Raw genomic sequence first — 17,349 nt, forward strand, 5'->3', positions numbered from 1 at the left:
AATGCCCACCGCTACGTGCAGCATGTGCTGCGGCCGGTGGCACTCCCGTACCTTCAGGGGCTGCCCAATGCTCTGTTTCAGCAGGATAATGCCCGAACACACACTGCTCGCATCTCCCAACAGGCTCTACGAGGTGTACAGATGCTTCCGTGGCCAGCGTACTCTCCGGATCTCTCAGCAATCGAATACGTGTGGGATCTCATTGGACGCCGTTTGCAAACTCTGCCCCAGCCTCGTACGGACGACCAACTGTGGCAAATGGTTGACAGAGAATGGAGAACCATCCCTCAGGACACCATCCGCACTCTTATTGACTCTGTACCTCGACGTGTTTCTGCGTGCATCGCCGTTCGCGGTGGTCCTACATCCTACTGAGTCGATGCCGTGCGCATTGTGTAACCTGTATATCGGTTTGAAATAAACATCAATTATTCGTCCGTGCCGTCTCTGTTTTCTCCCCAACTTTCATCCCTTTCGAACCACTCCTTCTTGGTGTTGCATTTGCTCTGTCAGTCAGTATATCTGGACATCTTTCTTTATAAAGAAAGATGTCCATAAATGGCCAAAAACTTATGTCGATTATCAAAGAAAGAAACTTTCTAGGCATACTATTTTATTTCTGAAAAGGAATCAAAAGAAATATAACCCTTATTTTCAAAATTTTAAATGAGTCTCCTGACTGTCAAAGATAGACCCATACAAGCTCGCACCTGCGTTCCACAGAATACCCCGGAATAATAATAATGATAATAATAATAATAATAATAATAATAATAATAATAATAATAATAATAATAATAATAATAATAATAATTGTACCGGGCGGTACACCTCCACGCCGCTAATTTAAAATGTGCGCCAGTTGAAACTCCTCTGCTGGAGGAAGTCTGAACCTTATTGACGGTATAAATTTTCAAGTTTCTCAGAAGATGTCACTACCTGGAAATTTTGGAGTTTGTGAACTGTGTCATTTTCGACGTATTTTTGTTTTGCTTGTAGTAAGAAGTGTGAACTTTCTCTTCTAGAGGACACTACTGAAGATCAACAATAGTGCACTCTAGTGCGGAGTGAAAGAACTGTTTTTTGGAGAAATTTTTATTTCAAAAGTTTGTTTCTTGTTAAATTTCTTTCTGTTATTGTTTAAATTGGCTGTATACCCCTCTCTTTCCCCTTGTTTTGTATTTAGCCAATCCCGAATTTCTTTTATTAATTTCTGACCAATCGGATGTATCTTCCCCCAACTTGAACATGTTGCTGTATCCTACCCAATAAAGTGCTTGTGGGAGGGTGTTCTCATTCCCCTAACGCCTCGAACCTTCCGCGAGAGTATATAAACTGCTGAAATTAGGGTCTCCGGGCCACTTCTGTTCCATCTTTCAGTGTGTAAAGTACATAGCAGGGGGCGGGAAGCGCCTCTTTCTCCGGCAGCGGTCAACAATCAGGTAATGGCCGATTAATTACTTCTTTTCTTGCTTGCTCAGCAGTTTAACTCTCGGGGCGGGTCCGAAGTTTTTCCATTATGTAACCTTCCTTAAAATGTAAAGAAACTTGTATTTATTCTATCTTTTAAACTACATATTGGGGTAGAGAGTGCTTAACCCCCTCGAGCTCCCACTCATATCGCTTTGAGGTGAACTTATTTTCTCAACCTATTCTTCTTTAACATTATGTAAATTTGTTTCTTTTCTAAAGTCACCTCCGTAGTATGGGATTAGCCCTTGCATCAGTGGCCTAGAACCAAATTAGGTTTTGAAACAAACACATTAGGATTGCAGATCGCCTCCTCTCAAATTGTTATTTTCGAGGTCATGTAATTACCCTTTTTATCTAATAGACCTCAGTAGGTTGGGTATTTTACCCCTGTGTCTATGTCCAGAGAGGACAACTTGAAGGTGGAGTTTGGTGTGGCCTTTGAGAGGCTTAAAGTTGAGAGCGAGTGGCTCTTTTTCGAAAATTGAGTGTTGTATGCCTCGTGGAGGCTTTTCGGTGTAATTTGGAGCAAGTGCTCCTGAGCATGAATGGGGTTTTCTGCCCCTCTGTTAATACTTATTTTGAAGTAAGGTTGGGCTGATTGCCCAAGCATTGTAAAGTCAGGGCGCGAAGCCCAAATCCTGTAAATATTCTAACTACCTTTTTGACTTGCTACTCTGTACCTGCCATGCTTGTTATTTCTTTATTTTGAAAAGAAAATATAACCTTGTTAAATTTTAAATTAATTTTACTTTCGTAGCTTGAGACCTGTTCACCACCCCGCACCTTCTTTCACGCATAACTACCACAAAAGCACGGTAACAAGTGGTAGCAGAGCGTGGTTGAATGGGTCTCAATTTAGCCCCTTTTGACGGCTAAACCTTGCTTTGATTCAAACTCTAACAATTTTCTCAGTTGCTGGAATTTTCTGATTTTTTTAAAAAATTGTTCTGTCATCATGCCCGGCCCTCGCGATGTTCTCCATCTTAACTATTTGCGCAAGGAGGAGTTGATCTATGAATTGACTATTAGAAATGTGCAATCTGGAGGCACGGTTGCGGTAGACACAAACAAGCTTAGAGAGTCCCCTGAGTTGCCCATTTCCATCCCCACCTTGGGAGAGAACGAAATTGACGACTCTCTTTCCACGATCGTCGAGAATATTACTGGGCTAGCATCTCTAGTTAGTTTTTTTGATGAAAATGATCCTTCTCCTAATCAAATTAAGCGTGTGCAAGCCAGGCTATATCATTTCTCAAATAGAGTTAACGATCTGTTGTCTCTAAAGCTGAATGACGTTCAGAAGAAGGAAGCTAGTACGCTGCTTGAAAATATTTCTGAATTATCTAGCAAGGTCACTCAATTGTTAACTGGGGAGGTTCCTCCCAAAAGCGATCTACCCACCACAGTGAATGTAGGTAGCGAGGAAGAGCCTCCTAAGGGAGAAGTAAATAGGAAAACCATCGCTGCTCAAACAACCTCTGCCCCATTGGACGAGTCTGAACGCCGTGCATCGTTGAATAATATACGTTCGGAATTAACTTCCTTGCCATTGAAACCTTTACCTACTATGTCACCAGGGTTTAGCAGCTTGCCTCATCCATTGGCAATGTTGCTCAGAGGTATCTCTAAGTTTTCCGTTAATACCACCAGTGACGTAATTTCATTTTTAAGATTTTTAGTCGAATTTCAGGATCATGCCCTTGTTTTTTCTCTTTCCCCATGTCAGATTTTGCAAATCATCTATCCCTATGCAATTGGGATTCTCTCAGACAAAATAGTTAGAGCCATTGCCGAGCAATCATCAATTGAAGACTTCCACGCCCACTTGCTAGCTAACTTCATCCCGGCTAGGGCAAGGTCCTCCCTTATTCAGAAGTACTATTATCGTGTACAGCGTTTGGATGAAAATTTGGCTGATTTCATACAAGACATTAAATTCTATACTAGGGTGTTTGCTCTTCATTTTCCTGAAGACCAGATTGTACAGGCTATTGTAGAAGGAATTTCACCACCCTATAGGTCATATTTGTGTTTCGCGGCGTGCCCGCAAACTTTCTCTGAACTTGAAGCGTTGGCCGTCTCAGCGGAAGGAGTGAGATACGCCGATTCCTTGCGTGTCGCGAAAGAACCCCCTCCTTCTTTTAGTAATACTCGGCCTCCACCTCGCCGATCAGTCACACCTCGTAAATGTTATGCTTGCGGATCGCCCGACCATCTTCGCAATAAGTGTCCACTGATCAAGTCTAGTAGGGCAAATGATGGAGCTGGTTCAGCACAAGGCTGTTTTAAATGTGGGGCTTTCTCACATATCGCCAAGAATTGCCCAAACTCAAATAGCACCCCCTCCTGCTCAACTTCTGGTGCAAATTCCACCAATGCCAATAATAAAATGTGACTAGCGGCTTCGGCTGAGTCGACTAATTCTGCTTCCCAAGGCTCAGCCCCTGGCAAAAAGGTCGTGAATTCAGGGAACGTTCAATTTGCAAATCCATCTTTCGAATGCCCCAAAGAATGTCTTAGGATTGCGGCAGATACCCCTGCACCTGTTCCTTTTCTTAAGATTGAGTTAAATAACGAGCCTATACCGCTCTATTAGATTCAGGCAGTGTTTGTTCAATTATTTCGGACCAATGGTATTCAAACTTGAAGTCTGTTTGTAAATTACTTGACTATCACTCATCTCCTGTTCAATATGTTTCGGCTAATTCATCCCCATTAGAAATTCTAGGTTCTGTAAATGCCAAAATTCGTATTTTTAGATTTACATGGAAAATCAAACTGTTTGTGGCTAACCACTTGTCTTGCCCCATCATACTGGGAGCGGACTTCATTTCTCACACTGGTCTTGTGCTCGATCTCCAGAGTAGGTCGTGCACATTCAAATTTGCGTCCAATTGTAAAATTCCCTTGTTAAAGTGTAATTCTGTATCATGTTCATCTATTTCGCCTACCCAGGATGAGATGTTGTTAGACCTTAGACATCTACTTGAGGAGCAGGCGGATAGTATTCGTAAGTTGTGTCAGTCGTTTCCAGAGGTGTTCTCTGATACTCTTGGTGTTACTGACCTTATTGAATACAAAATTGAGGTCACGGATTCGATTCCTGTCCGTTTTCCACCATATAGGCTATCTCCACCTAAAATGAAAGCTCTGAAAGAAATCATCGATCAGATGTTGAAGGACGGTATTATTAGGCAGTCTAAGTCGGCGTATTCGTCACCTATTTTTCTAGTCCCGAAACCCCAAGGAGGCTTCAGGCCTGTCATTGATTATAGGGCTCTCAATCGGAAGGTGGTGTTGCAATCCGTGCCCCTTCCTGACCTTCATTCTTGTTTTTCATGGTTTCGTAAGGCCAAGTTCTTTACTATCTTGGACTTGAATCAGGCCTATAATCAAATTCCCCTTGCCGAAGAGTCTAAACATCTTACAGCGTTTGCCACTGACTGGAATTGATACGAATACAACCACGTGCCTTTCGGGCTCCCCACGGGAGCAGCTGTACTCACTAGGCTGCTAGATAGGGTCTTCTCCGACATCAAATTTGAGTACTTGTATCACTACTTGGATGATGTCGTCGTATTTTCAGAGACTTTTGAAGAACATCTAGATCATCTGCGAGAAGTTCTCGATCGCCTTCGTAAGGCTGGGTTAACTATCAAGTTGTCCAAGGTTGCCTTTGCTAAGCCCTCTATGTCATTCCTAGGGCATATTGTGTCACCTGATGGTGTAGCAGTCGATCATTCTAGAACACAGGCCATCCGTGATTTTAAACCTCCCAAGGACATTAAAGGTATCGCCAGGTTCATTGGTATGGTGAATTTCTTCAGGAAGTTTATTCCTAACTTCGCTAATAGAGCGGCGCCCTTAAACCTTCTTCGTAGGAAAGGCATCAAATTCGAGTGGGGACCTTCTCAACAAGCCGCCCTTGAAGATCTTAAATTAGCTCTCTGGAATGCCCCTGTCCTTGCTATGCCTGATTTCTCAAAGAAATTCATCGTCCAAACCGACGCGTCGTCGTCAGCAGTAGCTGCAGTCCTTCTTCAAGAGACTGAACTAGGGAGGCGACCCATCGCCTATGCATCTAGGACTCTGTCGGCTCAAGAAGCCAAGTATTCCATCTATGAGCTCGAAGGTTTGGCAGTCTTATTTGCCTTGGAAAAGTTCCGTCTCTATCTGGAACATGTCAAATTCGACTTGGAGACAGATAATCAAGCCTTAAGCTGGGTCTTAGGTAGGCCGCGTCGTACTGGTCGTATAGCCCGTTGGGCCATCCGTATTTCTGCCTTCCAATTCGATGTCCGGCATATCAGAGGTACCGAAAATGTTGTTGCTGATGGACTCAGCCGTATGTTTTCCAACGACGTCGAGACCCACGAACCGGTCGACAGTTCATCACCTCCCGAGTCCATCCTATCTGGTGTTAATGCCATCTTAACAGATGCTCCCATGCTCTTTAGGGATATCGAGAAATACCAACGTGAAGATCCGACGCTGGCTCCGATAATGGAAACCCTTTCTTCTGGGGAACATGTTGTCCCTTATGTTCTGAGGAATGGTGTTCTATGTTGCCCTTCGAGGCATGATAAGATGATGAAGGTTGTCGTTCCAGCTGTTCTTGTACCTATGATCTTCAAGTATTATCATGAGACCCCATTAGGAGGGCATCTTGGTATCTTTAAAACTCGTGAGAAGATTCGTGAAATGTTCATCTGGAAAGGTATGGAACGTGAAATCTGTGAACAAGTGAAGGCTTGCAAACCCTGTTTAATCAGTAAACCCACCATGTCCACCAAGGTAGGCCTTTTGTCTTCGCATCAAGCGTCGCGCCCCATGGAACGCCTGTATATTGATTATGTAGGACCCTTCCCCCAGTCAAAGGGAAATGCCAACAAGTTCATCTTTGTATGCGTAGATGGCGTTACGAGATTTTCCTGGTTATTTCCGACTAAGCTGGCTACCGCTCAGTCCACCATTACTTGCCTAAATTCTATTTTTGCTTCTTTCGGTCCGTGCCAATATATAGTATCTGATAATGCTAAGGCTTTTACATCTAATCTTTTTCGTAAATTCTGTTTTGACTTGTCCATCTCTCATGTAACTACTTCTGCTTATTACCCTCAACCATCGCTGGCTGAACGGGTTAACCGTAATCTCAGGTCCGCGCTTATTGCCTATCATCATGAAGATCATTCCAGGTGGGACACGTCCCTGCATTGGTTAGCTTTTGCTTTGAATTCGGCGGTTCATGAATCTCACAAGTTTACTCCAGCTTCTTTGATGTTCAAGTTCGTTCCCAACACGCCGCTCTCTAACCTCTGGTCTCTGAGTGACATTCTACCCGAGACAATAGATCCGGATAATATTAGAGATCTTTGGAAGAAGGCTAAAGCCAATCTTAAAGTCTCTCGTGAAAAGGTTAGGGAAAGATATGATCGTGGACGGAGACCCACCCATTTGAAGATAGGTGACCAGGTGATGGTCAAGAATTTTGTTCCCGCGGGCAAGCTTGCCCCCAGATTTCATGGGCCGTGTATCATTCTAGATTTCCTCACGCCGGTCACATTATTATTAAGCAGTCCAGCCACCGAGAGGATATTTAGGGTTCACCTGTCACAGGTGAAACCGGTGTAATTTCTGGGTTAACTTGCTTCATATAATCGTGAAAGGAATATGAAGGTTAAATTTTTTTTTGAGTTTTTAATTTGAAGGCATTCTGCCCCTTCTATAATATTTTGTTTCATATGTAAGTTTTTGTAAACCTTCCCCGCGCGGTTAAACTGCCGTCCTATCTTTGCCACGGCCATTACCACGCTCCCGTCTCCTGCTCCACTATACACAGTGGCTCGCATATGAAATGAATTTCTGCACGCCGCTGGCCCCTCAACCTCTCCACAAAGCCTGTGCCCTCAAAAAAATGATGATGGTCCAACAATTCTGCCGCCTAGCTTTAATGTTTCAGTGCCCCCGCAGCCGCGCGGCGCCGTGCTGCGATTGGGTTAGAGGAAGGGCCCCCTCTTCCCCAGCGAGGACCACATGTGCACGGCGAGCCGGAGCTCTCCTCCCGGTCAAGGCTGATGTGCGGCGCACGACCTGCTACTTGCCCGCAGCCTGTATATGTTCACCGCGGGCGCGGCGTGCTTCAACTGCTCCCCTCATAGTGCGGGCGAGCGGTATCTCAGGGTACTTGAGGGGTCCGAGCGGCCTCCTCTGGACGCAAGCTGCAACGGCCGGTCTGGCCATCCAACTTAATCAACATCAACTACATGGACAGTTACTATCAGCAATTACTACACTTGGGAATTCAACAACAAAATCTGGTGGACTTAGAAAATTTTTCCTCAACCTTAAAACTAAAGTTTTCCTTCTCAATTCAACCTTCTACAAACATTAAGACAGTACTTCCGCTGTTACTAAAATAAATTTTGAAACTGAATCAAACTAAATTTCTGCCATTTCGATAAATGCTTCTGCAATCAATCTTCATATCCACATCATAACTTGGACCTTGTTTCAAACAGATTTCATGTGTCACCCCTGGAGGAACTTTTGGGGGGGGGGAGGTCTGTACCGGGCTGTACACCTCCACGCCGCTAATTTAAAATGTGCGCCAGTTGAAACTCCTCTGCTGGAGGAAGTCTGAACCTTATTGACGGTATAAATTTTCAAGTTTCTCAGAAGATGTCACTACCTGGAAATTTTGGAGTTTTTGAACTGTGTTATTTTCGACGTATTTTTGTTTTGCTTGTAGTAAGAAGTGTGAACTTTCTCTTCTAGAGGACACTACTGAAGATCAACAATAGTGCACCCTAGTGCGGAGTGAAAGAACTGTTTTTTGGAGAAATTTTTATTTCAAAAGTTTGTTTCTTGTTAAATTTCTTTCTGTTATTGTTTAAATTGGCTGTATACCCCTCTCTTTCCCCTTGTTTTGTATTTAGCCAATCCCGAATTTCTTTTATTAATTTTTGACCAATCGGATGTATCTTCCCCCAACTTGAACATGTTGCTGTATCCTACCCAATAAAGTGCTTGTGGGAGGGTGTTCTCATTCCCCTAACGCCTCGAACCTTCCGCGAGAGTATATAAACTGCTGAAATTAGGGTCTCCGGGCCACTTCTGTTCCATCTTTCAGTGTGTAAAGTACATAGCAGGGGGCGGGAAGCGCCTCTTTCTCCGGCAGCGGTCAACAATCAGGTAATGGCCGATTAATTACTTCTTTTCTTGCTTGCTCAGCAGTTTAACTCTCGGGGCGGGTCCGAAGTTTTTCCATTATGTAACCTTCCTTAAAATGTAAAGAAACTTGTATTTATTCTATCTTTTAAACTACATATTGGGATAGAGAGTGCTTAACCCTCGCGAGCTCCCACTCATATCGCTTTGAGGTGAACTTATTTTCTCAAACTATTCTTCTTTAACATTATGTAAATTTGTTTCTTTTCTAAGGTCACCTCCGTAGTATGGGATTAGCCCTTGCATCAGTGGCCTAGAGCCAAATTAGGTTTGGAAACAAATACATTAGGAGTGCAGATCGCCTCCTCTCAAATTGTTATTTTAGAGGTCATGTAATTACCCCTTTTTTATCTAATAGACCTCAGTAGGTTGGGTATTTTACCCCTGTGTCTATGTCCAGAGAGGACAACTTGAAGGTGGAGTTTGGTGTGGCCTTTGAGAGGCTTAAAGTTGAGAGCGAGTGGCTCTTTTTCGAAAATTGAGTGTTGTATGCCTCGTGGAGGCTTTTCGGTGTAATTTGGAGCAAGTGCTCCTGAGCATGAATGGGGTTTTCTGCCCCTCTGTTAATACTTATTTTGAAGTAAGGTTGGGCTGATTGCCCAAGCATTGTAAAGTCAGGGCGCGAAGCCCAAATCCTGTAAATATTTTAACTACCTTTTTGACTTGCTACTCTGTACCTGCCATGCTTTTTATTTCTTTATTTTGAAAAGAAAATATAACCTTGTTAAATTTTAAATTAATTTTACTTTCGTAGCTTGAGACCTGTTCACCACCCCGCACCTTCTTTCACGCATAACTACCACAAAAACACGGTAATAATAATAATAATAATAATAATAATAATAATAATAATAATAATAATAATAATAATAATAATAATAATAATAATAACAGTTCCGTAGTGTGGAGTGTATACTTGTGTCTACTTTAGTAAACAAGACTAGTCCTTTAACTTTCAGAGGATGGTCACCTAGTTATACTTCCTTTTAAAACAAAAATCACCATCACCACTTTTAACTTTCACAGTAGCGTTGGACTTACAGTCATCTTCAGGTTTTGGTCTGGTTGGAGGCGATAGAGGGGGCGGGGGTGGTGGCGGCTCCCTGCTGATGTGCACCGGAGGACGGTCGAGCTCGCAGCCATGGCCGAAGCTGCCGCGCTCATACAATTCAAAGGACAGATCGTCCTGAAGATGTCTGATGGGTTGCAGCTCGTACAGGGGCCAGTCTGAGAGCAGACAACTGTCCAGCGGGCCGCCAATTGTCGGGGAGCCATACCTGAAACATTACACGCGGCAAGGCTAACTGTAAGTAGTCAATCATATTTATATCCTTGAATGTAAGGAAGCTTGTAATTCTCAAACTATCCGTATTTGTCATTGTTTTGTATCGTATGTATAGCGGAACAACTGAGGAACGTGGACAGCTTGAAGTACTTCGGCAGCTTAACACACAAAATAGGAGAAACAAGTGAGCGAGGGAGACAAGCAGGAAAATTTCTCAAAAATGTTAGAAGCTTGGTGTGAAATAAAGATGTCCTCTAAAATAGCGAAATACATCAATTTATGACACTATCCCAATACAGACGATATGCTTCAGAAACTTATGCAATGAGGAAATGAAATGCAGGATCCAGGCCAAAGGGACGATATTTTTGAGAAGAATAGTAGGAGTAATCAATATGGATAAGATAAGAAATAAGAAAGTTAGAGGACTAATGCAAGTGGAACCATTGCAAGATAGGATAGAGGAATCAAGACTTAAAAAGTATGGACACGTAGAGAAGAGGATACGCTGGGTTGAGCAGGTCAGGTGGTAAAGCACTGGCCTTCTAAGACCAACTTGGCAGGTTCAATCCTGGATCGGTCCATTTGTACTTGAAGGTGGTCAAATGCGCCACTCTCGTGTCGGTAGATTTACTGGTATGTAAAAGAACTCCTGCGGGACAACATTCCGGCACCTCAGCATTTCCGAGGACCATCAAAATGTAGTTAGTGGAACGTAAAACCTATACTTTTATTATTAGAAGAGGTTATCTAGGAAGATGCTTAAGATGGCAGTGGAAGGCGGGTACCAAGAGGAGGATCTAAGGACAGAAGGCTGAAGGGAGTGGAGGAGGTGAAGAAAATATGGGTGGACTGGACCAAAGTGACGACAGAGAGATGGAGGAAAGACAGAAGAGAATGGAGAGGCTTATGTTCTAAACAGATCTGACAGTGGCTGAAAGCTGCGCATGATGATGATGATTATGAAGACGATGATGATCTAGGCTTGTATTATTTCATGGTAATAATTAATATGTATAATATTTCTGTGTAACCACATAAGGTCACGTTGTAACTTACTTAGACATTGATGTTAGATGGATGTGTTGCAAACGGACTATTTATTTATTAGCTGATTTACTAGCTGATGTACCCGTGCTGATGTACATAAATGATCGGAAATTTAATCTATACTAATATATAGCTCATTACAAAAACTTCAGTAGGAATGTAGCGATTAAAAGCAATGTTATCATATAAAATACTCGAGCAAATGAAAAACCGCACATTTTCTCACTTTTAACGAACAGTACCACAGTGCCGATCTAACAGTACGAAGGTATAGAACTGGAATGACCAGGCCGCAAACTACCGTGAACATCCTCTGCAATTATTCCGTTAAATACGCACATTGCTCATTCCAATCAGTGCCTCAGAGTAGGGATTGAATAGCTCTAATGCTATGATGAACCAGTGTGTTACGTACCAGTAGTATCAAAAAGTCATGACCCACAGGAATGGCATGCTAAAGTAGAAAGTTATCTAGCTCCCCAGATACTTCTCGCCAATATTCAGGCAGGCTGTTACACTCGGTACGACCGGGCGAGTTGGCCGTGTGGTTAGGGGCGCGCAGCTGTCAGCTTGCGTGCGGGAGATAGTGGATTCGAACGCCACTGTCGGCAGCCCTGAAGATGGTTTTCCGTGATTTCCCATTTTTACACCAGGCAAATGCTGGGGCTGTACCTTAATTAAGGCCATGGCCGCTTCCTTCCAACTCGTAGGCCTTTCTTATACCATCGTCGCCTTAAGGCCTATCTGTGTCGGTGCGTCGTAAAGCAAATTAAAAAATACTTGGTGCGCAGCAGTAATCCTATCTATCGGAGATGAGTGGCAACAGAAGACAGAAAGCACATCACAACAAACAATGGTCAATGTAATGTTATTTTTGATCAATTTTATGAGCTTTCTATATTGTAGGCCTTCACATTAAGTTTTCTTTCGACTTTGTGATATTAAGACGTCTTATAAATTTATTTATAGCGTGGACTGTACTTCCTAATTCTCCGACTTTACATACCGATTTTCATTAAATTCTGTTCACCCATTTTCTCGTGACTTGGCGCTGACATGGACTTAGTAACAAAAATCCAAATTCATGAATATCTCTGTGATCATAGCCTGTACGGTAATAATATATAAGACATAAATGATCGGAAATTTAATCTATACTAATATATAAAGAGGTAAAGTTTGTTTGTATGTAATGGCTAATCTCAGGAACTCCTGGACCGATTCTAAAAATTATTTCACTAATAGAAAGATACATTATCCCTGAGTGCTATAGGCTATATTTTATTTTCAAAACGATTCGTGGGGGGGGGGGGGCGTGACGTGGGGAGATACAAAATACTAGGCTAATAAAGGCGAAATATCGAAATTGTCGTACAAGAACGAGACAAAGCTCATTTTAAGCTCCTTGAAGCAAAGAACAAAACTCGGTAAGCCCTACGGGTCCGAAAACCATGTTTTAAGGCCCTAAAACCAACCGTTATTGAGATATTGGCGCTACACTACCTCTGCTCTAGGAATCGGATAAAGAAATGAGCTGCCGTAACCATGGTAACATCAGTTCCAATATGCTTACAGCAGCGAGATTATCTACAATATTTCGCAAAAGCCTAACATGTTACAGACATAAAATTTGGTATTTGGAATCTCCTTTAAAATAAAAGAACACAAATTTTTGTTTTCAGAAAATCCACTTAAGGGGTGAGGGTTGAAAGGAAGTGAGGAAGGAGTTGAATTCTTTATATGAGGATACATATATCTCAGAAACGGAAGATGTTACAGACGTTGAAATTGGTAGGCCGTACTTGGAATCTCTTTTAAAAATAAATGAGCGCACTTTTTCTGGAAAAGCCGCTTAAAGGGATGAAATTTTTTTAAAAACGGGTGATATTTTAAAATGAGTATCTTCTTCTCTTCTATCGGTTTTCCCACACCTGTGGGGTCGCGGGTGCGAACTTTGTCGCACATGTGGATTTGACTCAGTTTTACGACTGGATGCTCTTCCTGACACCAACCCTATGTGTAGGGATGTAATTACTATTGCGTATTCCTGTTGTGGTTGGTAATGTGGTGTGTTGAGTGAATATGAAGAGGAGAGTGTTGGGACAAACACAAACAACCTGTCCTTGAGCCAGAAGAATTAATCATACGCGATTAAAATATCCGACCCAGCCCGGAATCGAAACCGGAACTCTGTGAACCGAAGGCCTCAATGATGAACTCTCAGCCAAGGAGTGGGGCAGTTTTTAAAATTAGTATTTTTACAGTATATCTCATAAACATAACATGATACAGGCATGAAATCTGGTATTTGTAATCTCCTTTAGAAATAAAGAAACCCCCTTTTTCTGACTGTTTCTCACATGTCGAGTTCCATGTCGCATGTTCTAGATTTAGCTCTGCGAGTAGCTTGGTCACCTTAGCCCAAAAAGACAATGCCACAAACGTGGTTAACACAGAGGTTTTGGCGTAAATCAAATGCAATTTTTCGGCGAGTTTTTATACTTTAGGGATTTTCAGATACTGTTTTAGTGCAGTGCCGAGGAACAATTAATTTTTATCAACTTACGAAATCCTCGCGAGCAAAGCTGTGGGTAACAGCTAGTACTATGTAATTTTTGTTATGTAGTATTTATCGATACGACCACTAATAACATGAATATTTGAGAATTAAAGTTTAGGCTTTCCCCTAAACTACCATTTCACTCAGCGTGAATAAAATAATTTATGACCTAGATTATAGCGACTTATTCTCCGACTTTGGATACCGATTTTCATTAAGATAGAACTACTAATAACATAAATATTTGAGAATTACATTTTAGGCCTTCCCCTAAACTACCATATTTCTCAGCGTGAGTACTATTATTTACAGCCTATATTGTAGTGACTTATTCCCCGACTTTGCCTACTGATTTTCACTAAGGTACTACAAGTAATAACATAAATATTTGAGAATTAAATTGTAGGCATTCCCCTAAACTACCATTTCACTCAGCGTGAATACAATTATTTATGGCCTAGATTATATCGACATATTACCCTGACTTTGAATACCACTAATAATATAAAATTTTGAGAATTACATTTTAGGTCTTCCCCTAAATTACCATTTCACTCAGCGCGAATAAAATTATCTATCACCTAGATTGTATCGACTTATTCCCCGACTTTACATACCAATTTTCTTTAAATTCTGTTCATCCGTTTTCTCGTATTGCGTGTACAGACAGACAGACAGACAGACAGACAGACAGACAGACAGACAGACAGACAGACAGACAGACAGACAGACAGACAGACAGACAGACAGACAGACAGACAGACAGACAGACAGACAGACAGACAGACATTACGGAAAATTAAAAAGCGCATTTCCTTGTTACTGTGTGTTCAAATGAAGCGCCTTGAAAAACGCCATCTTCAATATAAACTTGCAAGTACTTGGGCAAGAAGTTTGGACATTTCCTCACAGATGTCTCTACAAACAAAACGTATGTTATGCCCTGTAGTGTGAAGGGGAACTATTAAAATTATAAAGTAATTTGTTATTTTAAGGTTTCCAAAACTGAGTTGATTTGCCATTGCTTTTGGTGTATCACAGTTGTCAACACTTCGATATCTTTCCGCCAACTTCAAAATTAATCAATAAAATTTTTTATATGTGTATTTTTCCACCAATCAGCGTTTTCTTCTACATATTTAATTATCCAATAAAAATTGGGGGTGTGTCGGGCCTTAGTTCAGATCTCTCTCGAATCTTCCTCTCGGTTATAAAAGCTGGCAATTTTTCGAGCTACCTTTTCTTCTTGATCGTCCAGTTACTGAGTGTGTGCTAATAGTGGAGGCGGGGGCGTCTCGCCCTTAATCGAGCAGTCCAGCGCAATAAGGTAATGGCAGGCGTTTAATAACTGCTCTCTGAAAACTCGCTTGAGGGGAAGGTTTCCAGTCTCTAATTCTGTAACCTTTAATTTCCAATTTTCAATAATGTAAACTTCATCTTCAAATGTAAATCTCTAAACTAGCCTAAATACTTAACCGAAATTTGGGAATAGAGAGTGTGACACTCTCTCGGCTTCCCCATCAAGTTGTATTTGAGGTGACTATGTTTATGTAACCATTTTCCGTCCGGAGCTTTGTAACTTAAATCTTCTCCATCTAGTCACCTCAGTAACGTCGGGCAGTGAACCGAACTAGGGTTTTAAACTTCTAAGTGTCAGTTTCAAGGCGTGCAAGTGTCTGCCTCCACATCATTTTGATTTTGGGCCCAGTAACTTTATCCTGTGTTTTTTTCTTCCTACAAAGGCCCGGTAGAATGAATATTCCTTACTCCTGTAAAAGTTATTTCTGTTAAGTGGTTAAACTGTTGAGAGTTAAGTGAATTCTGTCTCGAAGGTTGTGCCTCGAGAGGCCTGAAAGTGTAAATTTTCGTGAGCAAATATGCTCTGGTTGTTGAAGGTCGCCGTGATAAGGCGGTAAAGGTATAAGCTTTGGAGCGTAGTCTCCTAGATATTCATGGAGCATGGACGCTCTTTTAATTTTGTAGAGGTGCTATTAGAACTCTGTAAAGGAAAGTGGGAGACTCTTGATTGTACGGAGCATTATTTTATTTGCGTAAATTACTCAGTCCCGAGTGTAAAGCCATTCAAGTGTAAAGTAAATATCTCAAAACCCACGTCTTCTTAGAGCAGCTAAGAAGGGATCAGAATTACAGGCAAGTTGTATACTCTCATTACACTCAATCTTTGAAGATACTGTTCATTTTGGTAGGCCACAGACACTCATAATCAAAGTTACACATATTTTTCTCAGTTAAATGAATTCCTAAACTACTTTTTATTCTGTAACTGGTTTGACTGCTCCTAACTTGTTTTCCCGTTAATGATTTGTCCTTAGAAAATCTAAAAGCTGTGTTAATGGCACATTTTTAATGAGAACGACAATAAGTCACAGAACATTTATGACCCATTTTATCTATCTGAAACATTTTTATATTTAAGATTTCTTTCCAAAGACACCAAGGTGGCAACCATTTTGTCATGTACCAATATATATTAATTAATAACAGATGTATTGTAGCCAATGGCTGTTCTATAAACAATAATCCATTAATTAGCATGACATTAAAACCATTCACTGGAGAGTGTAGTCAGGGATAATGTTCTCTTGGGGCACATAAAAGCGTGGTATCTATCTATGGAATAGTTCACGAATACATTCAGGACCTTTAGAGTGAATTATTCTTGTCATACAGATTTTACCGTGAAAACCATGTACTGTATGGCTCAGCTTATAACATGTACCTTTCCAATCTGATAACATCATGACGTCAGCGCCGTAAAAATATTTTTTATTTTTTGGCTAGTGGTTTAACTTCGCACTAACACATCGAAGGTTTTCGGTGACGGAATGATGGGAAAGGGCTAGAATTGGGAATGTAGTGGTCGTAGCCTTAACTAAGGTACAGCCTTGCCTGGTGTGAACATGGGAAACCACGGAAACCCATCTTCAGGGCTACCGACGGCGAAATTCGAATTCACCATCTCCCGAATGCAAGCTCTTAAGTGCAAGACGCTAACAGTACGGCCAATAGCCCGGTCCTGTAGAAATCGATCGGAATTTCATTCTTCTTTGTATGGAGCTCAAGGAGTAGTTGCGAATTCTGTTCTGTCGATGGTAGATGCTGCTCTTTTCGTAAGCCTTCTATGAAGAATGATTCACCAGCCAGCCCGTATGCTAGGCATTAAGGGCTATATTTAGATATCATTCAGGTGTGATAATATTGTAGTTTTTAAACAAATCTCACATATAGAGCTGCATTTCTCAGGTCCTAAACCTGGTTCTATTAATGTATCTGATGATTTTTATTTAAGGAGAGAGAAACACATCTAAGGTAAGTTTCTACTGACCTTCGCTGATATTCGCTATCGGGGAGAAATCGTATCCGGTCATGTATAAAATACATGATCGGAATTATAAACTCCTACTTCAATACGCATCAGTTTTAACTTTTGCACATTAGCCACGGTCCTCGGATTTTACGCTTATTAGGCAATTTTGATATTTGGAAAATTCCTCTAATCATGTTGATACCGCGATTTTTAAGACAGGCAGGGTACGAACTAATAAACCTAAAGCTGTCTTGTCTATGGACCTGCGTACCGTCAATGTAATGAGGGTATAACTGACTTAAGCAAGTACCTTCCAACAATGATTTGAGAATAGGAAAGCTAAATATGACGACAAGCTTATGTTTTGTTAATGTCATCATTATAGTGCTCCTACTTCTTTGTTAAAAGCGTTGAGTAGCCTAGTGC

At 41.5% G+C, this 17,349-nt stretch overlaps 1 protein-coding gene across 1 annotated transcript in view; it reads right to left on the minus strand.

Annotated features, from left to right (window-relative positions):
* LOC136874423 (uncharacterized) overlaps positions 1–17,349 on the minus strand; it is a 463,178-nt gene that overhangs the window by 112,081 nt on the left and 333,748 nt on the right. Inside the window, exon 8 of the mRNA XM_067148056.2 lies at positions 9,742–9,977. Within this exon, the coding sequence (XP_067004157.2) occupies positions 9,742–9,977 (236 nt within the window). The remainder of the gene's footprint in view (positions 1–9,741; positions 9,978–17,349) is intronic.

The sequence above is a fragment of the Anabrus simplex genome, chromosome 5 (assembly GCF_040414725.1).
Source record: "Anabrus simplex isolate iqAnaSimp1 chromosome 5, ASM4041472v1, whole genome shotgun sequence".
NCBI classification, from domain to species: Eukaryota; Metazoa; Arthropoda; class Insecta; order Orthoptera; family Tettigoniidae; genus Anabrus; species Anabrus simplex.